This window comes from Hemiscyllium ocellatum, chromosome 20 (assembly GCF_020745735.1).
Source record: "Hemiscyllium ocellatum isolate sHemOce1 chromosome 20, sHemOce1.pat.X.cur, whole genome shotgun sequence".
NCBI lineage: Eukaryota > Metazoa > Chordata > Chondrichthyes > Orectolobiformes > Hemiscylliidae > Hemiscyllium > Hemiscyllium ocellatum.
In genome coordinates this window covers 37,080,280-37,107,931 of record NC_083420.1, presented here as the reverse complement: position 1 = coordinate 37,107,931, position 27,652 = coordinate 37,080,280, and the positions used below count along the sequence as shown (strand labels likewise).

The window sequence follows — 27,652 nt, the reverse complement described above, 5'->3', positions numbered from 1 at the left end:
AGGTAAACAGGAATAGGATCTAATTATTCCACACCTCAAAAATATAAATAATATTATTAAAACAAAATTAAACTGTCCTGTTAAATTTGTATTTGAGATATTTTAGGCTAACTTTCTCCTTAGGTAAAGGAGAATGACCATTCCAACTGCTAACATGAAATTAATGATGATCAGGCAAAGCAGCTAGGAGATCCATTAGTGTGTTTCTGAAAAATAATAATATCATGCAGTCCAAATCAAGTGAAACATAAACAATTTTTATAACATTTTTCAACACCACTCAACGTAACTAATTTCATTAGACATCTACAGACAATCTTAAAAATGAATCTCCTCCATCTCTTGATCAAGTATATCAAAAATTAGTATAGAACCAGCCAGGGCTAACCTCAGAACAGTTGTAATAGCTGGTACTGATTTTGTCTTGTACGTCTGCTCCCCAGGCCACACAAAACATGAGGGGATAAAAATCTTTGTGAATTGGCTGTTTGCTGTTAGCCGTAAGGCCTCCTTTGTAGAATAGTTCAGATGCAAGACTAATGAAAGAAAAGCAAGAAAAGATTAAATTGGCATAGGGTAACAAGATAAAAGAGCTATTCAATAGCCACAAGTATAAATCCATTAGTGTATTTCTGAAAAATAATAATCTCATGAAACAGAAAAACTCAACAAGTCTAGTAACGTGTGAAGAGAGAAACACAGTTAACATAATATCCAATGACTTGGAATTACAAAGCAAATATGCTGAGTTAATCCAGCTCTTTCTATCTTTATTTCAAATTGCCAATATCTGCAGTATTTTGCTTTTATATGATACATAAGGTCTCTCATTAAATGAAAGGCATTTGCTCAAAGTCCACATAGAAATATCAACCAGACCAGAGTAACAGGAAACAACATCAAGCAAATACAACTAAATGGAACTCAGACAGAGCTCTAGATTGTGTATTGCTTCATTTACAAAGCCCATTAAATTTAATCATATTTCAACAAAGGATATACAGGTGAGCATTTGTACGGATTATCCAATGGGGATCCATTTTGGAGAAGAATAAAACAAATCACACTATTCACTCACTTTTAAAAGACAGATATTTTCAATTATTTTACGCCCTTCACTTTGAAACTTATAGCTATTTCCAAGTCTACAACAAGAAATGGGAAAATTATAGGGATATATGTAAGCAATAATAATAAAGAATGAAATCACTTCAATGATAGGAAAGGATATGATAAGAGATGTATAGGCAGTGGAGATCTTATGGGATAAATTAAGATACAGAAAAGGACTTAAACCCATAATCGGATTAAACATATGTCCCTGATAATAGCAGTGAAGTTGCAACATGGATTGATGCTGAGAGAAGACAGGCATATGGCAGAGGCTTGGTGGTTTTAATAGAGTAATTTAACTCCTATAGTCTGGTACAAATGAGGCCATATCAGAAGGCTGGCGAATTTCTTTATCGAGGATAATTTTTTCAATCACTGGGTGGAGTTTTCTACTCTCAGAGAAGGCAAAAAGAACAGTGAGCTTAATTGAGCAGGAGTCAAAAATCAGATTCTTGCATCAAGATTAACGTTAGCAATTAAGTTCTCCCTCCATAAAAGCTGAGTTGACCTTCTTGCGAACAGAGGTCAAGAACCTCATCTGCATGCATTTTCATCTCATGAACTACACAATTGATTGGAATTAACCTTGCTTTCCTAATTAACTTCTGCCCAGTCAAGATTCTTGTACTTCAGATACTTGATTGTGAATAAGACCTTTGGCTTCCAGACCAGATAAGTTATTGGCCTTTTCTCCTTCTTGTGTCCACTGTCTTCACGTCTGCTGAAACTTAACAAATGCATTAGCCACCTACAAGAGGACCAAGACAAGATGCATCCCTGGGCCATTATAAAACCAAACTGGCAAACGGTAAGGGAACAGAGAGTACTTCAGAATGGTAACTTGGCACAGAAAACAAATCAGCAGCTTGTGGCTGTAGGGTATAGTTAAGTGACAATGTGAAAGTGCTTGTAAATGTGGCTGTGCATGATTCTGTGCTGCACCAACATCAGAGATGGTGCATTTTCCTGCAGCACATGTCAAAAATATTTTATATGTGGATGAAGGATATGGTGATCTATGAACAGAAAGCATTATTACTGTGGGAAAGTAGATTCATGTCAGTTAGGGAGATCTCCCATAGTGAGTCAAGGAGTGAGCAATTTCAAGCCTGGGCTGTTGGCCATAGTCAGTCAGACAATTGGTCCAAATAAGGTCAGGAGCTCCTCACCATTCCAGTGAACTGAGCCATGGTCAACCGAGAAAGTCAAATAAAATCAGTCCAGGCTTTTCTGGTTGGTCAGTCAGGGATGTACTGAGGGATGAACCATAGTCAGTGGGTGGGATCTGGGGACTCGGTAACAGTTATACAGGGAGGCATTGTTGCTGCTGTCCATGCAGTCATTGACGCCGCGGGCAATCCAAGTCTTGGGACTAGCCAGTCAGATGGGGCAACTAAACATTATAGGACAGAATCTGGTAGATAACATAAAGGAGCATACAGTCTTGAAAGGGAGGTTAGGTGGGGAGTTGAGGAACTATGAGATGTTTCTGGTCTACATGTGGGAAGAGTACAGGGCCAGCTTGAGTATTAGGAGCTTGATTGTGAAGGCCTCCAAGTGTAAAATGGTGAGTAACAGTGAGATAAAGTATAATTGGGAAGGTAGAACAGCGGAAGAAGTCCAGAACAGGGTGGACATATCCGAGGGAGGCTGCACCTGACTACAGTTAACACAAATTCCAAAGTTACAGTCTTGATCCAAAAAATGCGCTAATGTGCTTTCAATTTTGAGCAGGCAACGTCCAAAATGGGAGAGATTAGTAACTGCTTTTTAGAAAGGGGATGGGACTGTTGGCTACAATGTGTGGCTACCTAAAGGGCTAGGGTAACTGAGAGAAGGTGCAAGGCATTGGACGCTTTCTATTTGTATTATAATACAAACACTATGGGAAAAATAGATCAGAAGTTGATCACATCACAGCAAATGTCTCAAATATGTACAGCTGTCTAATTGAGAATAAAAGGCCATACTGGGGTAATATACATTGAAGTAAAAGAAGAGCCAAAATTCTGACCCTCTTCACATAGCCAGTGTCTTGAAATGCAGAACAAGTCAACAAATTTGATTTATTATCTCAAATATTACTTTCATTTTTATTTTTATCAGAACCCCAATGATTATTCAATGTTCTACAAATGTTTTGTGCCAGGGACACATTTGTAGAACAACATAAATAAACTCAGTTAAAAATCACACAACACCAGGTTATAGTCCAACAGGTTTAATTGGAAGCACACCAGTCCAACACCGGCATCTCCAAATCATAAATAAACTCAAGATGACTTATGTGAATAGGAAGAGTTATTAAGAGGCTAAAAGGTGATCCAGCCGCAGTAGATACTCCAAGCATCTGTGATGTTGGAGGCAAGGAGATCCACAATCAACCAATACATGAATGCAAATGGTGTACATGCTGGTTGGAGCTTGGCCATGTGTGAGACCAACTTCCGCGGGCCAAAAGGTGGTAAAGATTTTGAAACTGCTTCTGAAAACAGCCATTGATACTTAATCAATTTTTAATTTTAAAACTGAGATTGACAGATTTTTTTTGTTATCCGTAAAATTAAGCATTCTGGAGTAAGCATGGGGTTAGTTTGCATTATCTAGTGGAACAGAACTCTGAGGATAGCCAAAGGCCAATCATTGAGGACATCCCATAGGCTGACGTTTACAGCCTTCATAACTACATAAGGAATAAAGGGAGGGAAACTAACTCAGCAGGGAAAAACAACAAAGATCATTGTGGGGTTACACCAGAGGGCTAAATCTTCACTCCTTCTTGCCCAAAATCCCATTCAGTGGTGGATCACCTACAACATTAATAGGGCTTTAGTCATAGTGTAAATGTTCTCTGCTCAATCCAACACAGCAACAAAATTTATCTTGTGATTAATTATTCTCCTCTTGATTGAGATTTTGTTTCTCTCTGTGGAGAAGCCAGTTGGGGTAACTGTGAGAAGGTGCAAGGCATTTGATGCTTTCTATTTGTACTACAATATAAACATTATGGAAGCGGCAGATCAGAAGTTGAACACATCACAGCAAATGTCCCAAATGTGTACAGCTGTCTAATTGAGAATAAAAGGCTATACTGGGGTAATAGATACTGGAGTAAAATAAGAGCCCAAAAATCCATACCTTTTCATTTAGCTAGTGTGTTGAAGGGCAGGACAAGTCAACAAATATGATTTACTGCCTCAAAGGTTATTTTTATTTGACTAACATTACAGTTCCACCTACAGCCATAAGTTCGCATTAATATTGGCAACTTAAAAGTTCCAAGGTGGAGGCAGAATAGCAGGGCTATGTGCAGATTCTTATAAAGGGCTCATTTGCGATCATCTGCTTTCTTTTCACTTCTGTTCTGTTTCTTTTATTTTTTCTTTTATTTTTCTTTTCTTTGGTAGGTTAGTTGGCAGCATTGGCACAGTTGCAAAACGGAGTGTGCGGGGAGTGGCAGCAGCCTCCCAGTGGTCAGGCGTGGCAGAAGCAAGGACATCCTCCCAGCATTAGGGGCAGGTCACAGCAGTGGCATAGCTCCTCCAGCAATTGGTGGCAACAGAGTCTTCAACATGGAGGCACCAAAAAGGTAATAATTTGGAGGTGGCCAGCTGCGTGGCATGGTAGCGAAGCCAGGGACTCCTGGTTGCAAAAGACCCAGAGCAGGGACTCCTAGTGCTGGTGAGGCAGCAACAAAATGGTATGCCCAGAGCAGGGACTCCTGATTATTCGTGAGGTGATAGTAGCAGAGCAAGGGACTCTTGGATGTGGAGCCAGTGTGGGTTCAGCACGGGACTTGGCAGCAGTGAGATGGGCCCAGTGGTGAAGAGATGGCATCTAAAGAGTGACAACTCCTACGTTGATGGGTCCAGTGCAGACAGCAAAGCAGTGAAGGAAGGTTGCTGGCACATGTGTTGCTGGTGAACCAACACAGGACTCATGGTGGAGGCAGCAGAATGAAGATAAACTCTCTTTCAGTTATATTGTTTTGCTCTTTACTCTTTTTATTTTTAAACTATTCAAAATGATGCCGGCTTGTGGTGATTGGTGAAGCTTTTCACTATTTTACTGCATTATTCACTGTAAAATGCAAGTGACAAATCATTCACTTTGAAAAATTTGACACTAAGCCCAACGTACAATTAAACTGTTAATTTTATTTTAAATGCAACATTGTACTTTACTCATTGACTTTTGTAATATAGTAATACTATGCTATCCACACTTATAAAATCAGAGTTATACAGCATGTGAACAGACCCTTCAGTCTAACACATCCATGTTGACCAATCTGACGTAGTCTCATTTACCAGCATTTGGCCCCTATTCCTCTAAACCTTACTATTCATATATCCATCCAAGTGAATTTTAAATGTTGTAATTGCACCAGCCTCCAACACTTCCTCTGGCAGCTCGTTCCATACAAGCACCACCCTCTGCATGAGAAAGTTATCCCTCAGGTCCCTTTTAAATCTCTCCCTTCTCAGCTTAAATCTATACTCTCTACTTAATGGACTCCCCCACCTTGGAAAAGCATTTTGGCTATTAACCTAAACTATGCCCCTCATGATGTTATAAACCTCGAAGGTCAGCCTCCAATGCTCCAGGGCAAAAACAAATCACAGCATACTTAACGTCTCCCTTTAACTCAAATCTTCCAGTCCTGGCAACATCCTTGTAAATTCTTTCTGCACAGTTGTGTACAATGTTGCCTACTCAGTTGTACACAACTCTGTTTAATAACATCTTTCCTCGAGGAGGGCCATCAAAATTGTATGCAGTATTCTAAAAGTGGTCTCACCAATGTCTTGTACAGCTGCAACATGATATTCCAACTCCTTTTCTCAATGGTCTGACCAATCAAGGAAAACATGCCAACTGCCTCTTTTTTTTAAACACTCTACCTGTGACTCCTCTTTCAAGGAACTGTGCACCTGCACCCATAGGTCCTGCCCTAGTTTGTCTTACCAAAATGAAACACCTCACATTTATCTAAATTAAAATCCATCTTCCACTCCTTTGTTCTTTAGCCTGTCTGATCAAGGTTTCATTGTACTCTGAGGTAATCTTTTCACTGTCCACTACATCACCAATTTTGGCATCATCTGAAAATTTATTAACCATGCCTCCTATATTAGCATCCAAATCATTTATATAAATGACACAAAGCAATGGACACAGCAACAATTCTCGTAGCACATTGCTGGTCACAGACATCCAGTCCATAAAGCAACCCTCTACCATCAGGCTCTGTCTCCTATCTTCAAAGCAATTTTATATCCAATTGGCTATCTCCTCTGGATCTGACGTGATCTAACCAAACTAACCAGCCTACCATGCGGAACCTTGTCAAATGCTTTGATGAAATCCATATAGACAATGTCTATCGCTTTGCCTTCATCAATCTTCTTTGTCACCTCTTCAAAACTCAATCAAGTTTGTGAGATACAATTGAGATACTCACAAAATATTGCTGATGATCCTTAATCAGTCACAGTAAAAATGGAATTTTTTTTGATGTTCTCCTTTTCCAGATTGGTGGTTTTCTGCTGTATTGCTCACACAAGTCACACTCACTGAGTCAAGGCCAATCAAAACATTATTATTAAGCAGTTGTCCCTTTGTTCAGAGCCCATTGGCTCTGTGCTATCTGTTCCAGGAAAAAGGCACCATTGTACACAATTCACAATGTGGTCCAGTAAAAATGCTTTAAACATGATATAATAAATGTACAGCCATCTCTTTGCACAGACTTCTTGGCTTAAAGCAGTACCTTCCTTTTCTAATCTGCAGTCAAAATTAGGCAATAAAAACATGTGGTCTTTATATGCCTTCACTCTTTAGAAAGATAAATTTTTCGTCATGGTGATAGACAACAAAAAAACAAGAGAAATCTATTCATCCTTTTGCTCCCCTGATACATGCTCCTCAGAGGGACAGTGCATACTTGATAGGTTATTTTGCCTCCTTTCACATTGTAGAGATTCTGTGATTCTATGAAGTGAAGTACTGAAGAGCCAGCAATAGTGCCAGTGTTTCCTTTTCTATGGTACAGAACTTCCTCAATATTTGAAAATGTTATTGTAAAAGTACCCCACTGGTTTCTCTACTCCCAACTCATCACCTTGCAATAAGACTGTGTTTACCCCAAGTTACGAGTGTCAATTACCATTTTAAAAGGTTTGATAAGGTCAGGAGTGATCAACATTAGTTCATTCATGTGATTTGGCTTCAGTTTGTCAAAGGCAGTTTGACACTGTGCTGACCAAAACAGTTCTGTGCTTCTGTAACAAGTTTGTTAACAGTAGCTTTTGTGCTGATATTAGGCACAAATTTTCCTACTAGATACACACAATCCTAAAAATCTAGCGATTTTCATTTAGTTTTAGAAATGGGAAATTCAATCACAGTTTTTACTTTTGCAGTTCTTGGCAATGTTTGTCCCAGTCCTGCAATGTACCCTAGGTAAGTAAGCCTTGCTTTTGCAAATATCCTATTTGCAAGATTGGTTACTAAACAAGCTAACAGAAATTACATAAGCATTAACTAATTAAATAAATAACATCAAACATCTAATTGCTTTACATGTTCTTCATATGTATTACTGTATACTGCATCATCGAAATACACCACAAAGTTAGGTACTTCAACTTAAATTATAGGGTTTTAGAATACAGCCAGGGCATTTTTAAAATCAAATGGCATGAGTCAATACATCCATAATTCATATGGTGACAAAGACAGATTTCTCCGTAATCCTTGATGTTAATGGAGTTTATCAGTACACATTGATCAAGTTTGGAAGGAAATAAGGCCATGGCAACTCTATCAGTACAAGCTTCTAACCAAGGAATTGAGCTTGAAATGGTTTTCACCACTGCATTTTACTTTCAGTTGTTTATGTAAAATCTAGCTGATCCATCTGGCTGAGGAACAAATACCACCAGTGAATTCCAGCTGTTTTGGCATCAATTAAGCTGTTACACAGCCTGCACTGAATTTCTTTGTTTCCACCTGAACTTGTTTCTCTGGGCTCAACCAACAAGGGTGTTGTTTTATCAGCACCAAGTCCCCTCAGTCCACATCATGTCTAGTTACACTGAATATCCAGGTGTACCTTTAAATATTTCCTTATTCTTCCGTAGTAACTTTACAAGATCTTCCCATTGTCCTTCCTTTAAGTATGAAAACAGAGTCTAACTATCCCAGTAATTCTCTATTGCAAGTCAAATTGTAAAACGTTCACTTTGTGAATGGTCAACCTCTCCTTCAACTTCATTCTTACTGTCTTTGTCATCTTCCAGTATTCTTATCACCAGATGCACTTGTTCCTTTTTATCCTCTTCCCTGTGATGATTCTGCTTCAATATGTTTATATAACATAATTAATTCTTCCTCCTCGTCAGGTATATTTATCAGATAAGTCACTTTAATTAATTCTTCTTCCAACTCCTAACTGCCTTGTAAAATAAATCATTCAGCAAAGGCAATAAACTAATACATTGTTTTAATGTTTTATAACCAAACTGCTGATAATATGCTGGAAACAATTAGATAAACTTAGAATCCTGGTCAGATTGTACTTCTTGTTGCTGTCAGTCACTGTGAAGGACCTATCAGTGCAGATTTTAAAGATCCTACAGCAAAATTTCCCAAATTTTGAGCAGAAATATTAAATGGAAATGCATACAAGTATATTAAAAATTATATTATATAAATGTACCAATAATGAGATGCCCAGATGTAACTGCTGGCAAGATAAGTAAACAAACATAACATTTTTGGGTTAATGACTGCATTGCAAATTGGGCAGAATGTTATGTGAACTTGTTCAGTACTAGCTCACCAATATCACTAGCATTAAATTCCAGACTGTCACCTGATATGGAACTGTGGGAAATCATGCCACACGAGGCATGATTGAGTTTTTTGAAGAAATAACAAAGAGGATTGATGAGGGCAGAGCGGTAGACGTGATCGATATGGACTTCAGTAAGGCAAGGTTCGACAAGGTTCCTCATGGGAGACTGGTGAGCAAGGTTAGATCACATGGCATACAGGAAGAATTAGCTATTTGGATAGAGAACTGGCTCAAAGGTAGATGACAGAAGGCGGTAGTGGAGAGTTGTTTTTCAGACTGGAAGCCTGTGATCAGTGGCGTGTTACAAAAATCGGTGCTAGGTCCACTACTTTTCGTCATTTATATAAATGATTTGGATGTGAACATAGGAGGTATAGTTAGTAAGTTTGCAGATGACACCAAAATTGGAGGTGTAGTGGACAGCGAAAAAGGTTACCTCAGAATGCAAGATCTTGATCTGATGGGCAAATGGGCTGAGTGGCAGATGGAGTTTAATTTAGATAAAGGTGAAGTGCTGCACTTTGGAAAAGCAAGTCAAAGCAGGAGTTATGCACTTAATTGTAAGGTCCTAGGGAATGTTGCTGAACAAAGAGACCTTGGAATGCAGGTTCATAGTTCCTTGAAAGTAGAGTTGCAGGTAGATAGGATAGTGAATAAGGCATTTGGTATGCTTTCCTTTATTGGTCAGAGCATACAGTATAGAAGTTGGGAGGTCATGTTGCGGCTGTACAGGACATTGGTTAGGCCATTTTTGGAATATTGCATGCAATTCAGGTCTCCTTCCCATTGGAAGGATGTTGTGAAACTTGAAAGGGTCCAGAAAAGATTCACAAGGATGTTGCCAGGGTTGGAGGATTTGAGCTATATGGAGAGACTGAATAGGCTGGAGTCTCGGAGGCTGAGATTTGACCTGATAGAGGTTTTTAAATCATGAAGGACATGGATAGGATAGGTCTTATTTCTGGGGTCGGGGAGTCCAGAACTAGGTAGCATAGGTTTAGGGTGAGAGGGGATTGAAATAAAAGGAACTTAAGGGGCAACTTTTTCATGCAGAGGGTGGTGCATGTATGGAATGAGCTGCCACAGGAAGTGGTGGAAGCTGGTACAATTACAGCATTTAAAAGGCATCTGCATGGGTATATGAATAGGAAGGGTTTAAAGAGATATGGGTCTCGTGCTGACAAATGGAATTAGATTAGGTTAGGATATGTGGTTGGCGTGGACGAACTGGACATCTGTGTGACTCTTTGACTCTACTGTTAACAACAACAGAAGAACTGACTCAGTCCAAACCAACAAGAAGGCTGGAATGAAAAAAAACATTGATTCTTGATGTGGGAGACCAACAGATCAATGGAGTTGTCAGATAGAAAATAAGAGCAAGCCTAGATGGAATAGGTTCAATGCCACAGTAGCCTTTTCTTTCCACTCCTGAATTTAAGTTGGTTTCCTCTTGGTTTCTGGTTTTACAGTAGTAGTTGGAAGTTTCAGATCTTTGTGACTGGCCAACTGTCATCAGATACCATAAACAGAAATCAGACCAAAATATTGAAAATATTCTTTGAAGTAGCTGTTCCATCTCAAGAAGAACCAGGAGGCCAAAGTGTTTAACTACAGCAGGAGCTTTATTAAGAAGGTGTTTATTCTGTAGGTAGCAAGAGTAGACAAAGCTATTTCCTGCCCAAAGTGATCAACAATTGACATAATAATGTCATGCAATCAAATCTTAAAGTGGCAGTTCACCAAAATTCCAAATACACAATATCTCTCCCCCTTCACATCAGAGATTCCTGCAATGAAAAGATCACAATATTTTCGATCATATAAACAGCATTCATTAGGTAAGATATTGCAGCGGGCGTGAATTCCTGTGTGGCTGCTAGTGTAACTCAGCTGTCCATTTATTTTTCTCATTGGCTTTAACCTCTGCTGTTTTAGCTGCATCAAGAACATCATCTGTCTTTCTCTTTTCCTGAGACGACTGAATGTTCAGAGATTCGCACAATGTCATATTATTCTTTATTAAGGTATTGATTCTCTCAGATGCTCTAGTTACTGCTCTGTCCTGAGGCATATCCTGATTTCTATTTGGCACAGTTATTTGTGGACCTTCAATTAATGTGTTCGCTGGTACATTCATTTTGGTTGCCAAGAGTTGATCAGCATGTCTTCTCCATATTGCATCTGAACAGTATAGAAAATGGGTCCAATCTGCGTTACAATGATGGCTGGTATCTACTTCTCGCCAATGGTATAATTCCTCACTAACTCTTCTTGACCTTTTTGCAAAAAGCAGCATTTGGCCTTGGAAAACATGATCCTGTTGTGTCCTGTCAACAATGCTTTTTGTCATTCAACAAACTGATACTTTACCATGACCAATACTGGAGAAAATTGAGTGGATTGTATTCTGGTATGTCAACAAAAATTGACTCAGTTTTTTGAATAGGATGGCAGGGATGTTAATACAGGCATGATAGAGAAGGAGAAAAAGGAGAACATTCCTGGAAATTAAACTTTTAACATTTGCAATATTGCAACCTGTGTAAAGTCCTGGATCAGCATTTCGAAACAAATGTAAACACATTACTGCCATTCAGCTGCAAAGTGGCAGTTCTATATTTCTGATCTTAGATGGTGATGATGCCCAATGATATTGCTTTCAATAAAGTGCAACTGCAATTGAGTATCAAGATTGTTAACTGGATCTCCAAAACAAGCATAAAGGCAATGTGATGTGCCAAAATGTTTTGCAGTTTGACAAATTTACAAACTCCAATACTTTACCATGATTAAACGCATATTCCAATAAAAGTCAATGTACTACCTGAAACTTTTCAGGAATACCTGATGATGACTTCATGTGATCTGTACTGTTCTTCTAGTGATATATGATAGCAGGAATCAGGTGGATAGAGCTGTGATAAGCGTTTGATCAAAGAAATATGGAGGTTTCGCTCCCGAGCAAATTCACTATAAACGACAGGATTGAGCTGGAAGACAAAATGAGAATCAGTTTACAGATTTATATAGAACTTTTTGCATTAACATTTCAAATTAAAACTATAATGTACAGATTATTTTGCACAGCAACAAACATGCCCAAAGGTTCAAAGGCAAGTGAACCAAACTAATCTGAAAAGTTCTTGTCTCAATTCCCAGGGATGTGCAAAGTTAGCCAATCTAAGACAATAATCAATCATCGTAACCTTTTGTTAAGGAATAAGCAGGTGGGGGCTAAAGAAACAAAAGTTCCATTTCCTCCTCCTTTCCATGTTTTGGTGGCACTACAACATCTAGATGCCGACTAAGTACAGAAGATTAGCTTTTAATAAATTCACTCCAAGAATGGCTACCCAATTACTTGAGAACTGACTGACACCTGGGAACCAGACTTGAGCACCGATCAAAGACTTCATGGAAGTGAGTGGAGAAAACTAACCCAGAATGTATGTCAATTTGGCCAAATCTCACAAAACATTCACTACAGAATCAATGTAATACAGTAGCGCCTCGACTTATGAACTTAATCCGTTCCAGGACCCGGTTCGCGAACCGAAAAGTCGTGAACTGAATCAATCTTTCCCATTGTTCGGATAGCTGAAGAATGCTTGGACGTAGCAACAAACTCTGTTCACAGCGCACGCGCCAAAGACGAACTGATGAGATCACGCGGGGCCAAGAGTTTTTGCGTTCAACAAGCGCGTAGCAAAGCAGAACAATGAAACCACGTGGTCGCACACGGGCTTTCTGCGTTCGTACCTTTGCTCGTACCTTGAATTTTGTACGTACGTTGAAGCAAAATTTTACATACAATCCTATTCGTAAACTAATTTGTTCGTGAACGGGGTCGTTCGTATGTCAAGGCGCTACTGTATCTTTATTCACAGTTTAACCAAGGTTTTAGGGGTTGTGAGGTAGAATGAGTATTTAAAATTGATACAAAATGAATTGATACTAAGTTACCATTCTCTGAGGGCAGCGACATAGCACTAAAGGTGGGGAACAGGCAGTGAGAAAGGTCAATGATAGAATCACAGAAGAGTTTAGCCAAACGAAGTCTTTGACCCACTGACTTTGTGCCAGCCCTTATGACTAACAATCCAATTTGTCCCACTTCCTTCTTCTTTCCGTATATTCCTGCAACAGTATCTCTTTCAAGAATTTATCCAACTCCCTTTTGAAGGATACTGTTGATTATAACAGTGTAAAATATTTTCCTTATTTTGCCTAATCAGATAGCAACACCAGCCATGGGAAACAAATTTTTTTTTGTTTATTCAATCTAAGTTTTCATGATTTTAGTTCTGAGATCCTCTTTTAACAATCACTGCTCTTGCAGAATAACCCCAATTTCTCCAACCTGTTCGTTATAATTGTAATCCATCATCACTGAAAACTATTTAAATATATGCTTTCTGTACCTCCTTCAAATCATTCAAGCACTTTCTAATATATTGGACAAAACTTCCAGTTGGGGTCATAGTCAATTTTCAATATCAGTTTAGCACAACTCCACAGTTTCTTTACTCTGTCTCTGTCTCTTATTAATTATCTAATTAGAGATATTGTGCTAGAAATATTTTTCTACATTACAAAGAAAATAAGTCCTTATACACAGGAGAATGTTCAAGCAATTAATAAATAAAACCATTTAGAGCCATTATAAAAGATTAAATGATAAGACATGTCTATGCTCCATTTGACTGAAGTTTTCTTTAGGTTGACTGGGGAGTAAAGAGAGAAAGGACAGACAATTCACTTCATTTCAGCAACTAGAAGTTGCAAGTAGTTACACACTAAAATAAGCCTCTTTTCCCATTGTGGTGAATAATGGTAATACAATCGTATTATAATATTAGACACCTTGGAGCTTCAGTGTGCAATTTGCATCTAAACCCCAAAAATGTCTTATATAACCATATGATGCAGACTAAAAATTGGCAGGATATGGGGAAAAAATGTTCCCATAGCCACTACAAGGTAGGATTTAGTCAATTGAGCCCATCTGTGTTAGCTTTTCTTCTCCAGCAATACACTTCGGCTGACCCCAGTCTTCCCAGAAAAAGAGAACAGCCCGATTACACCTAACAGCAAAAGGTTCCCAAATGTCCTCAGATGGCAAAGACAATCCTAGTGCATCTCAGATGCTAAAAGAGGTCCAGTATTTTCTGATGAAAATAACCTCTCACATTTTATCAAAAATTATCAACCAGTTATTTGAAGATTAATATTTGACTGAAACAGAATGACCTGCATTTGAGATTAGAATTGACTTTGTAACTCATGCCAAATAATTTATCTTGTGTAAAGGACTACGCCACACCACTCAAAACAGCCCAGATCACAACTTTGCAATTTGTTTCGGTGAGTATACAGTGAAAATTACCCAGAGTGGGTTAGCTAGGTTGACTACCAGGTTTTAAAATAGATAAAAATGTATTTACAAAATTACACAATGAAACACAAACAACAGAATAAAGAACCCTAAAGAACTCAGTCTATCCAAACATACACAACAGTCCCAATAAGCAAACGCCCTGGAAAAAAATAGTAAAAATGGAACAGCTGCTTACAGGTTGAAGGTAGAAGAGCAGAAGGAGAGAAAGTCTTGGTCTGTTCACACACAGCTGAACTCCTAACTAGTTCTGGACTGAACAGCTCACCTAGAGAGCTGACACTCCCCTTTCATTATACTGGTCATTCTAAAACATGAGCACTTTGGCCTGAAGTCTCATCTGTTTACGTATAAACAAAAGGCCTCTCAAAATCCTTTTTCATCTCTGTACCAAACTAGTCACCTTGGAGCCGGCAGCTGGTTTATGACCCCCTGAAAAAAAAACTCAAGGACACAGTATCCTTGAGAAAAGGTATAGGCTTTTAGGGAAAAAGGACCAGCTTTGTGACACCACCCCACCTTTACAACCCCTCATTACCAAAAGATGGCTTCATTTTTAAAACCTTTCAAAAAGAAACTGATTAGTAGTGTAAAACAGACAGACACACTATACTAACTATACACATGGAGACATGCATATCCACATGTGAATTCAGGCCATGGCAAACCCACCAGTGAATGCCTCCATATCTCATTCGAGTCTCGATAACGCATCGGTAACCACATTTTCGCGATCTGTCACATTCACGATTATCAAGTTGAATGGCTGCAACTACAAGCTCTATCTAAACAGTCTGGCATTTTTGTCCTTAAATATTTCCACAAATGGCAATGGGTTATGATCAGTGCATATGATTGTCTCAGATACATTGCTGGTAGTATAAACACTGAAATGTTGTAATGCCAACACCAAGCTTAAAGTCTCTTTCTCCACTATTGAATATTTCTGTTGATGAACGTTCAACCTCCTAGAAAAATACCCACTGGGTTTTTCTATTCCCTTATCATCCTCCCGCAGGAGCACTGCACCGACACCCACATCACTGGCATCGATAGCCAACTTGAAAGGTTTTCTGTAATCCAGTGTGGCTAACACTGGGGCAGTGGTTAACAGTTTTTAGGCTGTCAAATGCCTTTTGACAGTCTGCTGTCCACTGAAATTTCTGCCCCTTTTTAAACGATTCGGTGAGTGGAGCAGCCACACTGATAAAGTTCGGCACAAACTTTCAGGAAAATCCACTCAATCCAGGAACAGTAGACTGCTTTTCTCATCAACAGTGTGGGAAATTCTCAAATTACTTTTGTTTTTACATCTCGTGGAGCCATTTGTCCATGTCCAATAACATGGTCCAGGAAGGTGACTTGGGCTTTGGCAAACTCACTTTTAGCTAGGTTTACTATTCATGCTCCCGAAGTTGATTGAACGAGTCCAATAAATGCTGTAAATGTTCCTTCCATGAGTGACTAAAAACCACCAGGTCATCAATGTAAACAACACAATTGGGTAACCAGCAATGACCTTAATAACCTTAACTGACCTTAAGTCAGTTTCTGAAATGTGGCTGAAGCTTTTTTCATACCAAATGATATGACTTTGAACTGATAAAGTCCATTTGGCGTTACGAGAGCCAAAATTGCCTTTGCTCTCTCCGACAGAGGTACTTGCCAGTAGCCTCTGAGCAAGTCCAACTTAGAAATCTAAGTTATTTGTCCCACATTTTCGACACAGCCCTCCAACTGCGGAATTGGAAATGCATCAGTCTTTGTAACAGAGTCGACTTTGCAATAGTCCACACATAAGTGTTGGTTACCATCTGGCTTTGGCACCATGATTATGGGTGAGCTCCAGTCACTGCAACTCACTTTGATTATGCCATCTTGGAGAATGCACTCTATCTCCTTCTGAACCTGTGCCAACTTTAGAGGGTTATACTTCAAGGATGTTGCTTAATTGGAACAGCATCTCCTATCTCTACATCATGCACAATTAGGTTAGTACTTCCCAGTTTATTTCTACATATCTTCCCATGTGATAACAATAACTCTTTCAGATCATTTCAACTTTCTTGTGGAGGATAACTCAATAATTTATCCCAATTTTTGATGACTTCCTCATTGTCCAATTGATTTGAGGAATCTCCAATTCAGAATCCTCTGAACTTGGCTCTTCCTTCTGTGCTGTAATAATTAACAGCTTCTCCTCTTGCTTTCCTTCCCTATCAAAATACCTTTTGAGCATATTCACATGACACACTCTGTGAGATTTCTTCCTGTCTGAAATCCTTATCAAGTAGTCCACTTCACTCAATGTCCTCTCGATTTGATAAGGTTCACTAAAGCTTGCTTTTAAAGGCTCACCTGTTACTGGAAGAAAGACCAATACCTTATCCCCAATTGCAAAATTACAAATTTGTGATTTCTTATTCACTTGCTGTTTCATTGTACGCTGTGATAAGTTTAAATGCTGTCTAGCCAACTCTCCAGCTCTATCTAATCATTCTCTAAAATTTGATTGGTGGTCTCCGAATTCTAACTTGTTAGTTTCTCTTTAGTCAATTTTAACAGTCCTTTTACTTTTTTTACTTCATGCTCAAAAATTAATTCAGTTGGACTGAATATGGTCGATTCATTCGTTCCATCTCTGATCACGAAAAGTACAAATAGGACTCCCTTATCCCAATCGTCTGGATAATCCTGACCATAAGCCCTCAACACAGTCATTAGTGTTTTATGCCATCTCTCTAGCCCACCCTATGATTCGGGATGGTACGCAGTAGACTTGAATTGCTTTATTCCCAAGATACCCTTAACCTCCTTGAATAGTTTGGATATGAAGTTTGATCCTTGATCTGACTGGATCTCTGATTGGTAGTCTGTATTTAGTTAAAAAAAAGTAAGTAATGCTTCTACAACCCTTTTAGCTGTGATATTGCATAATGGGATTGCCTCTGAAAATCTAGTCGACACATCCATTATTGTTAATAAATATTTATTCCCATTTACATCCTTGTGTACTCCAGGCCAGTAAAAATGTCTTTGTATTTTAGCTTGTGTTTTCCTCACCCCTAAATGACCTCCAAGTGGTTGCTCATGCACCACTCGCAGCACATCTTTTCTATAACCTACTGGCAAAACAATTTGATGAATCTCTGCCCGTTTCTCATCTGCTTGAATGTGTGATAGTCTCCATTTTCTCATTAAAACATCATTTATTAAGTAATCCCACACAGGGATGCATTCACTCTCCTTCTCTGTATATGCCTTTTGATATAACTGTTTTAAATTCTTATCTTTCTGCTGTAACTCAATAAGCGTAGCAGAGCTAATGATACTTGCATGTTTATCTAGTTGCTCCAGCTCTGTCCCACATATCTGATCAAAAAAGTCTTGGATAAAGCTATGTCAGCTTCCTTATCTGTGCCTCTTGATCTCTCCAGCTTCAACTTGTGCCTCTGTCATCTTGTGATCTGGGAAAATTCCTGGATACACATCCTTCATTTCCTCAGTTCCCTGCATCTCCACTGTCTTTTCAGCTAGAGTAGGCAGCATGCCTACCAGTGAACCAGCTATATCAAGGACAAATTGTATTCCTGGAGCTAAGAGTTTGTCTAGTACACCTACCACAAATTCTCCACTCTTCTCTGGATTCTCTAGCCTCACTTTACATAATTGAGTGCTTTTTGTCTCACCATGAATTCCGTTACCAGTACCTTTTCTTGCAATAGTCCCTCAGGCATACATATCTCCTCATCCTTCAGCATTACAGCCTGAGAGGTGCTAGCAGCATGAAGAGTGGGAGATTGGATCAGGGGCCTGTCAGGAAAGGTGAGTCACTGATTTAAAACTTTAAAAGATTACCTTGAGCATCAGTGGTGGCAGCACCTCGGAGAGCAGAGGCTTCTGGGAAAGGAGGGACAATTTGTTTTCCCCCCAGCCACATAAGTGAGTGTAAACCCGAGATCCTACCCTTGTAGGCCCTCCCACTCATCCATCTCCTCAAACCTTATACACCAGGGACATTTTAACTTTCTGATAAGGGGACTAGCAGGGATGGATGTGCAGGGAGAGGAATGTTCCTCATGTATGATACTTGAGATTAAGGACGCCATTAGTGTCCCATCCTACATCTGTAGGAAGTGCACCCAACTCTTGCTCCTCCAAGACCATGTTAGGGAACTGGAGCAGAGGCTGAATGAACTTCGGATCATTCGGGAGGCAGAGTTTGTGATAGATAAGAGTTACAGGGAAGTAGTTACTCCTAGGCACGAAGAAAGCTGGGTAAATGTTAAAAGGGGGAAAAAACAGTCAGTGTAAGGATCCCCTGAGGTCGTTCCCCTGAAAAAAAGTATACCGTTTTGGATACTGTTGGGGGTGAACTTATCAGGAGCATGCACTGGGCTGCTGATCCATAGCACAGAGTCTGTCTCTGTTGCATAGAAAGGAAGGAGGGAAATAGGACAGTATTAGTCATTGGGGATTCAATAGTGAGAGGGTCAGATAGAAGGTTTGTTGGGAACGAAGGAGACTCAAGCTTGGTGTGTTGTCTCCCAGGTGTCAGGGTGGTGTCTCGGAACGTATCTTTGGGGTCCTGAAGGGAGAGGGTGACCAGTCCCAAGCCATGGTCTACATAGGTATCAACAATATAGATAGAAAGAGGGATAGGGGTGTAAGGCAGGATTTCAGTGAGCTAGGGTGGAAGCTGAGAGCAAGAACACAGAGTTGTTATCTCTGAATTACTACCAGTGCCAAGTGATAGCAAGGGGAAGAACAGGGAGAGATACCAGCTGAACACATAGCTGCAGGGATGGTGCTGGAGGGAGGGATTCAAGTTTATGATAATTGGGGGTCATTTTGGGGAAGGTGGGACTTATATAAACAAGACAGTTTTCACTTAATCCAGAAGGATACTAATATCCTGGGTGAGAAATTTGCTCGTGCTTAAACTAGCTCAGCGGGGGGGGTGGGAACCTATATTGTAGTTCCAGTACACAGGAAGATGAGAGTAGGGAGGGCATGGACAGGATGTCATGGTCACAGGAGTGTGCTGGCACTCAGCAAGTGGTTTGAAGTGTGTCTACTTCAACACCAGGAGTGCCTGGAATAAGGTCGGTGAACTTGCAGCAGAGATTGGTACCTGGGACTTTGATGTTGTGGCCATTTCGGAGAGATGGATAGAGCAAGATCAGGAATGGATGTTGCAGGTTCCAGGGCTTGATCTTTCTTTAAGATCAGGGAAAGTGGTAAAAAAGGGGGAGGTATGGCTTTGTTAGTCAAGAACAGTATAACAGTGGCTGAAAGAACATTTGACGAGGACTCATCTACTGAGGTGGTATGGACTGAGGTTAGAAACAGGAGAAGAGAGGACATACTGCTGGGAGTTTTTTATAGATCCCCGCAAAGTTCCAGGGATGTGGAGGTAAGGAATGGCAAAGCGATTTTGGGAAGGAGTGAAAGGAACAGGGTGGTCATTATGGGGGACTTTAACTTGCCCAACATTGGCTAGAAATGCTATAACTCTCGTACATCGGATGGATCAGTATTTGTCCAATGTGTGCAGGAGGGTTTACTGTCATAGTATGTCAAAGGGCCGACAAGAGGGGAGACCACACTGGATCTGATACTTGGTAACAAACCAGGCCAGGTGTTTGATTTAGTGATAGGTGAGCACTTTGGAGAGAGCGACCATAATTATGTTTAGTTTAGCGATAGAAAGGGCTAAGCATATGCCACAGGGCAAGAGCTATAGATAGGAGAAGGGCAATTATAATGCGATTAGGCAACATGTAGGAGGCATAGAATGGGGCAGTAAAATGCAGGGGATGGAGACAACCGAAATGTGGAGCTGGTTTAAGGAATAGATATTGTGTGTCTTTGACAGGTGTGTCCCTGTCAGGCAAGGAGGAAGTGATAAGGTAAGGGAACTGTGGTTAAGTAAAGAAATTGTATCTCTTGTTAAGCGGAAGAGGGAGACTTATGTGACATTGAGGCAAGATGGTTAGATGAGGCGATGGAGCATTACAGAGTAGCTCGGAAGGATTTAAAGACAGAGTTAAGCAGAGCAAGGAGAGGACATGAGCAGTCTTTAGCAGGTAGAATAAAGGAGAACCCTCAAGCTTTCTATAGATATGTCAGGAATAAAAGGATAAATAGAGTAGGAATAGAGCCTGTCAAAAACAGAAGTGGGAATTTGTGTGTGGACCCTGTAGAGATCGGAGAGATGTTAAACAAATATTTCTCATCTGTTTTCAGTCAGGAAAAGGTGAACAATGTAAAGGAGAAGACTGAGACATGGGCTATTAGACTTGAAAGGATTGAGGTTAGTAAGGAGAAGTGTTATCAATTCTAGAAGGTGTGAAAGTACCTAAGTCCCCTGGGCCAGATGGGATTTTTCCAAGATTTCTCAGAAGCGAGGAAGGAGATAGCCAAGCCTTTGGCCTTGACCTTTGAGTTGTCATGTCTACAGGTTTAGTACCAGAGGATTGGAGGATTGCAAATGTTGTGCCCTTGTTCAAGAAGGGCAATAAAGATGACCCAGATAATTATAGACCGTGAGCCCTGCGTCTGTTGTAGGAAAAGTTTTGGAAAGGATTGTAAGAGATAGGATTTATAATCAGCTAGCAAGCAACAATCTGATTAGAAATTGTGTCTCACAAACCTCTGAGTTTTTGAGAAGGTGACAAAGTATGTGGATGACGGTAGGGTAGTTGACGTGGTATACATGGACTTCAGCAAAGCCTTTGATAAGGTTCCACATGGTAGGCTATTGGAGAAAATGCAGAGGCATGAGATTAAAGGTGATTTAGCAGTTTGGATTAGAAACAGGCTTTCTGGAAGAAAGCAACAAGTAGTGGTTGATGGAAAATATTCAGCCGGGAGTGCCACAAGGATCTGTTTTGGGACCATTGCAGTTTGTCACTTTTATAAACAACTTGAATGTATGCAGACGTGGATAGATTAGTAAGTTTGCAGATGATACTAAAGTTGGTGGAATGGCTGACAGTGTGGAAGAATGTTGCAGGTTGCAAGGAGACTTGGATAAACTACAGAACTGGGCTGAAAGGTGGCAAATGGAGTTCAATGCAGATAAATATGAGGTGATTGGCTTTGGGAAGAATAACAGGAAGGCAGAATACAGGATCGATGGAAAGATTCTTGGTAGTGTGGATGTGCAGAGGGATCTTGGTGTCCATGTACATAGATCCCTGAAAGTTGTCACCCAGGTTGATAGTGCTGTTAAGAAGGCATATCGTGTGTTAGGTTTTATTGTAGAAGGATTGAGTTCCGCAGCCGTGATGTCATGCTACAACTCTACAAAATACTACTGCGGCCTCACTTGGAGTACTGTGTGCAGTTCTAGTCGCCCCATTACAGGAAGGATGTGGAAGCATTGGAAAAGGTGCAGAGGAGATCTACCTGACTGCTGCCTGGTCTGAAGCGAAGGTCGTATGAGGAAAAGCTGGGAGACTTGGGTCTGTTCTCATTGGAGAGAATAAGGCTAAGAGGCAATTTAATAGAGACATACAAGATGATCAGAGGATTAGATAGGATGGACAGTGCGAGTCTTTTTCATAGGATGATGACATCTGCTTGTATGAGGGGGCATAGCTGCAAATTGGGGTGTGATAGATTTAAAACAGATGTTAGAGGTAGATTCTTCACTCAGAGTGGTAAGGGCATGGAATGCCCTGCCTGCCAATGTAGTTAACTCAGCCACATTAGGGGCATTTAAACAGTCCTTGGATAAGCATATGGATGATGATGGGATAATCTAGGGTGATGAGCTTACATTCGCTCTCAGGTTAGCGCAACATCGAGGGCTGAAGGGCCTGTTCTGCGCTGTATTGTTCTATGTTTTATGTCCCTTAATTTTGTAAACTCTTTACCTGCTACTCCTGCCCTATGTGAATAAACTTTACCCTTGCATGTATATTTTTTAAGCAGATCTGGCATTTCGTCCTTAATCAACCTCTGATCATCTTGTACAGTCTGAGGCAGTTGATTAACTTCCCTTGTGCTTTTTGTTACTAGTCCAACAAAACATTCAGGCTTGTCCGGTTTTCCTACATCTGGCTTTCTCCTAGCCCACTAACACTGTAATTTTGTATATCCCACTTTATTACAATGAAAACACTGGAGCTTTTTTAACTTCTTTGTCCCCTCAAGAGTTTCTTTTTCACCCTGTGGTAAGTTATTCTCATGATCTTCACTGAAATCCATCTTTCCCTTTCCACATGAGGATATCTCTTTGCCCCAATTTCTATCCCCCATGGACTGAAATTGATTCTAGAAGCCAAACCAAGTTTTCTGGACCAGCTCATAATCATCAGCCACTTCAGCTGCTAACCTTGCCATTTTATCTCTCTGCTCTTCCACATGAGTTTGCATTACCTTCAGCCTTTATCTCCAGACTTTTAAGCTAACTTTCCTTTTTAAGTGTCAGTTTCTGAAGTTCAAACACTCTTTTCTCTCTGTTCAGCTGCTCTCTCCTTTTCCGTCTCTTCCACTGTTAATTGTAATTCAAACTGTTTCAATTCTGCTGCTCTTTCCATATCTCTCACCTCTAACCCAAGCTGTTACATTTGCAATCGAATTCTTGCTATCTCTATAGATCCTGATGGTTTCTCAAGCAAGTTTAAATGCTGAGCACTGCTGTAATTGTCTCTCCTTTCCTCACAGTAGCAGACAGTTTCAGTCCCAGCTTGTCTGCTAATTCCTGCAGCTTAGTCTTATTCACCTTTTGCAAACCTTCCAAAGTAACCGCATCCACTTCAGAAAACGTTTGGCGACTGAAAGGTCCATTACTATCCCAAGGTTTGTCTACCCAACTAAATAAATACTCGAAATAAAGACATTAGCATCAACCACTTGCTGTTTAAAATCCCACAATGAGCCCCCAATCTGTTATGGTCTAGGCCAGACCATTCAAAATATTATTGAGCAGTCAGCCCAGACTATAACTTTGCAATTTGTTTCGGTAAGTGTACAGTGAAAATTACCCAGAGTAAGTTAGCTAGGTTGACTATCAGGTTTTAAAACAGACAAAAATGTATTCACAAAATTACACAACAAAACACACAGAACAGAATAAAGAATCACTACTGAACTTAGTCTATCCAAACTAGACTTAATTATGCTGTTCCAAACATCCACAACAGTCCCAATAAGTAAATTTCCTTAAAAAAACAGTAAAAATGCAATAAATGCTTACAGGTTGAAGGTAAAAGGGCAGAAGGAGAGAAAGTTTTTGCAGCCTGTTCACAAACAGCTGAACTCCTAACTAGTTCTGGCTTGAACTGCTCAGCTAGAGAGCTGACTACTTCCCTTTCACTATACAGGTTGCTTCTGAAACTTAACTACATTGGCCTTAAGTTTCATCTGTTTACCTATGAACAAAATGCCTCTCAAAATCCTTTTTCATCTCTATACCAAATGAGTCAGAGCCAAGAGCTGGTTTGTGACCCCTCATAAGAAAAAAATCAAGGACACAGTATCCTTGAGAAAATGAACAGGTTTTAGGAAAAAAGGACCAGCTTTGTGACACTTGGCAGTATTTATACTGCAAGAAAAATGAGTGATGGAGCTGATCCAAATATAGAGAATAATCACCTGGACGAAAATTGACCCAAAACAATAAAAGTATATGTATGTGTTATTACAATCTAACAAGCCTGGGACTGTAATCTGCTGTATTGAGGCAGTTGGGAGATTTCCAGCTGTATCACAATGTAGTCCTTATGCTGAACAAAAGCAATGCTTCATCAGATATTTCATGTAATTCTGTTAGGGAAATTAGCTCAGTTTAGTGGAAGCTTTGAACATTTTGAACAGCTGTCATTTATTCTGAAAGCAATGTTTTATATTTCCTTGTAATCTTTTTGAATGGAAATAGAAATTTCAGTATGACATTATAAATAAACAGAATTATTTTACTCCATGGAGGTGCAACCAAAGCAGAGTTAAGAGATAGCATATGGTGCATTATAAAATTTGAAATTAATAACTAGTACAATGGCAACCACGTTATTGTCAATTGTCATAAAAACCCATCTTATTCTCTGATAGCCTTTTAGAGAAGGAAATCTGTTATCCTTACCTGATCTGGTCTATCTGTGACTCCAGACCCACAGCAATGTGGTCAACTGTTAACTACTTCTGAAATGGCCTCAGAAGTCACTGATTTGTATATAAACCATTACAATGGCAAAAGATAGGAATGAAAGCTGATGAAGTCCAGCAACAAGGGCCATCATCACCAAGAGTGGCTTGTTAGCCCCATGACTGATAGAACTGGCCAGTCCTAACACAGCTGCTAGACTGGGTCTGGGGGCAGGTGGCAAGGGAACAAACACTAAAACAAAACGAGCCTAAGTATAATCATCTTGAAACTCTCATACAATTCTCCAGCTACAACATCACACATTTCTTCAAGCATTTTAACTAAATTTCAGTTTAACAGAACCTAGCAGAGACCTAGAAAAATCATCAACTTTCTATACCTGATCAAAGACTTTCCTGAACTACTTATTAAAACATATGAATCAGGTCAAAGACTTTGGGAGAAGGATAAAAGATTTTTTTTAAATGTGAAGTAAATGTTATAAAACAAACTATCTTTGGTTTATGACAAGATGAAAACTGGGAAGGGGTGCTGTGTAAGGATTTTAGGACCCAGGATCAGCTTCATATTTCTATGATTACCATAATTAGCAGCATTTCATATTAAAGTTCAATAAATAATATTTCTTCACCTCAGCCTGAAGGTAGTTCTTGACTCTGCTTGCTCCTCAACCCCTATCTTGACCCAAACTTTTAGTGTGGCATCAAACTACACTTACAAGAGTGATATAGGTAGATGTTAAGAGTCAATGCTTAGATTCTCTTGTTGAAGATGGCCATTGCCTGGCAACTGTGTGGCACAAATATTACTTGCCACTTCTCATCCCAAGTTAAATGCTGTCCAGGTCTTGCTGCACACAGTCAAGAATAGGTTCAGTATCTGAAGAATTGTGAATGATGCTGAGTATTGTAAAAACACCTGTACTCCTGACCTCATGACAAAAGGAAGGCCATTGATGGAGCAATGGAAGATGGTTGGGGCTCAACCACTGCCCTGTGGAACTTGGACTAAGATGATTAACTGCTAACAATCGCAACCATCTTCCCTTCTGTCAGATATGACTCCAACCAGCAGAGAGTTTTCCCTTTAATCCCATTGTTTCCAGTTTTGCTTTGGCTCCTTGATTCCACATGCAGAAAAATGCTGCCTTGACATCAAGGACAGTCATTCTCATCTCAGCGCTGGAGTTCAGCTTTTGGTCATTAATTGAATCAAGGCTGTCACGAGATTGGGAGCCGAGTGGCCCTGGGAAATACAAACTGAGTGTCTGTGTGCAGGTTATTCTTCGGCAAGTGTCAAGTGACAGTACTGTCAATGACACTATCCATAATTTATTTATGATGACTGAGCATGGACTGATGGGTAATTGGCTGGCTTTTTGTACAGTGGAAAAACTTGGGAAATTTTCCATATTGATGGATCCATGTTATAGCTGTACTGGAACAGCTTGACCAATAATGCAGATAGTTCTGGAGCAAAGGTTTTCACTACTATTACTGGAATATTGTCAGGAATCATAGCCTTTGCAGTCTACAGCACCTTCAGCTAATTCTTTATTACATGGAGTGAATCAAATTGGTTAAGAATGGCATCTGTGATGTTTCTCAGGAGGAGGCTAAGATGAATCATCCACTCTGATTTCTAACTGAAGCTGAATGAAAATGTTTTAGCCATAGCTTTTGCACCAATGTCCTCGGCTTCCCATCATTTGTGAAGCAGCCTGCTAATGCTACTTGTTTCAGTGTAAACCATCATTCATGACTGCACTTGGCAAGATTGCAGATTTTCAATTTTATCCATTGGTTGTGGAATCCCTTAGCCTCAGTCTGTTGTATGTTGCTTCTGCTGTTTTGGCATGAAGGTAGTCCTGTGTTATAGTTTCCCATGCCTAACACTGTCCTTGATATGTCCTCTTGCATTCTCCACTGAACTAGGTTTAATCTTCCAGCTTGATGGCAAAGATAGAATGAGGGAAATGCCATTCATGCCAGTTGGTGGTTGAATCAGCTACTGATGCCCAGTTTTGAGTTGATAGATCTGTTCAAAATCTGACCCAGATCACGTGGTAATGCCACACAACATGATGGAAAGTATCCTCAATGTGAAAATGGGACTTTGTCTTCAAAACCAATGCATGGTGGTCACTCTTAATGATACTGTCATGGGTAGATGCCTCTACAACAGAGTAGTGGAGATAGAGTCAAAGTTTCACAGCATGGAAACAGACCCTTCTGTCCAACTCATCCACGCCGCCTAGGTATCCTAAACTGAATTAGTTCCATTTGCCAACATTTGGCCCATTTCCCTCTAAATCCTTCCTATTCATGTAACCATCCAAATGAGGTGTAATGTGTGTTTTTCAGCTCCTGTTGGTTCCCTTATCAACAGCCCCAGAGCCAGTCTAGCAGCTATGTCCTTTAGGACTCGACAAGTTCAGTTGGTAATTGTGCTGCTAAGTTAATCTTGGTAGTGTACATTGAAGTCCCCACCCAGAGTACACTCTGTGCCATTGCCATCCTCAGTGCTTCCTCCATGGGTATTCAATATGGAGAAGCACCGATTCATCAGCTGTGAGGGGCTCTGTACATGGTAATAAGAAGGAGGTTTCCTTTTCCATGTTTGATCAGATGTGCTGAGACTTCATGGGTTCTATAATTAAAGTTGAAAACTGGTTTAGACCATCCAATCAATTATTTCTCAAGAAACCTTAATACATGTCACTATAAGTACTCTCTTGTTTTGTTTCTTCGAGCGTGTGATTCAAATGATCAAGGACAGACATTAGCTTATAATGATCATAGCCTTCAGTAAGAAATGGGAACTTTAATAAATGGTACTTTGCAAAGCAAGTACAGAAATCGCAAAAAAATGGACATGCATAGCATAATGCCACCTTGGCGCAGAAATGGTCTTCATCCTCTCGCTCTGGATATATGCATGAACAAACCAAGGAAATGTCTAGCTGTCTTGGTTTGCAGTTCTATGTTAACATTCCTAAGTTTAGTAGGGTGGCAGCTTGTGGATCTCTTTATCTGTGCAAGTTTATAGAAAGAGTTAGAAAATGGAGCTCAGCACGATACAATCCAAAAAATTGATCTTGAACTAAACATGGAATAAGAGAAAGATGACTGTCATGGCATCTTAGGTTGTGCATTCTATTTTT

General features: G+C 39.9%; 1 protein-coding gene across 1 annotated transcript in view; it reads right to left on the bottom strand.

The window, feature by feature from the left end:
- LOC132825603 (probable helicase with zinc finger domain) overlaps positions 1–27,652 on the bottom strand; it is a 275,845-nt gene that overhangs the window by 126,696 nt on the left and 121,497 nt on the right. The window contains exons 15-16 of the mRNA XM_060840985.1: positions 11,822–11,967; positions 389–536 (exon numbers count right to left, since the gene is read on the bottom strand). Of these exons, the coding sequence (XP_060696968.1) occupies positions 389–536; positions 11,822–11,967 (294 nt within the window). The remainder of the gene's footprint in view (positions 1–388; positions 537–11,821; positions 11,968–27,652) is intronic.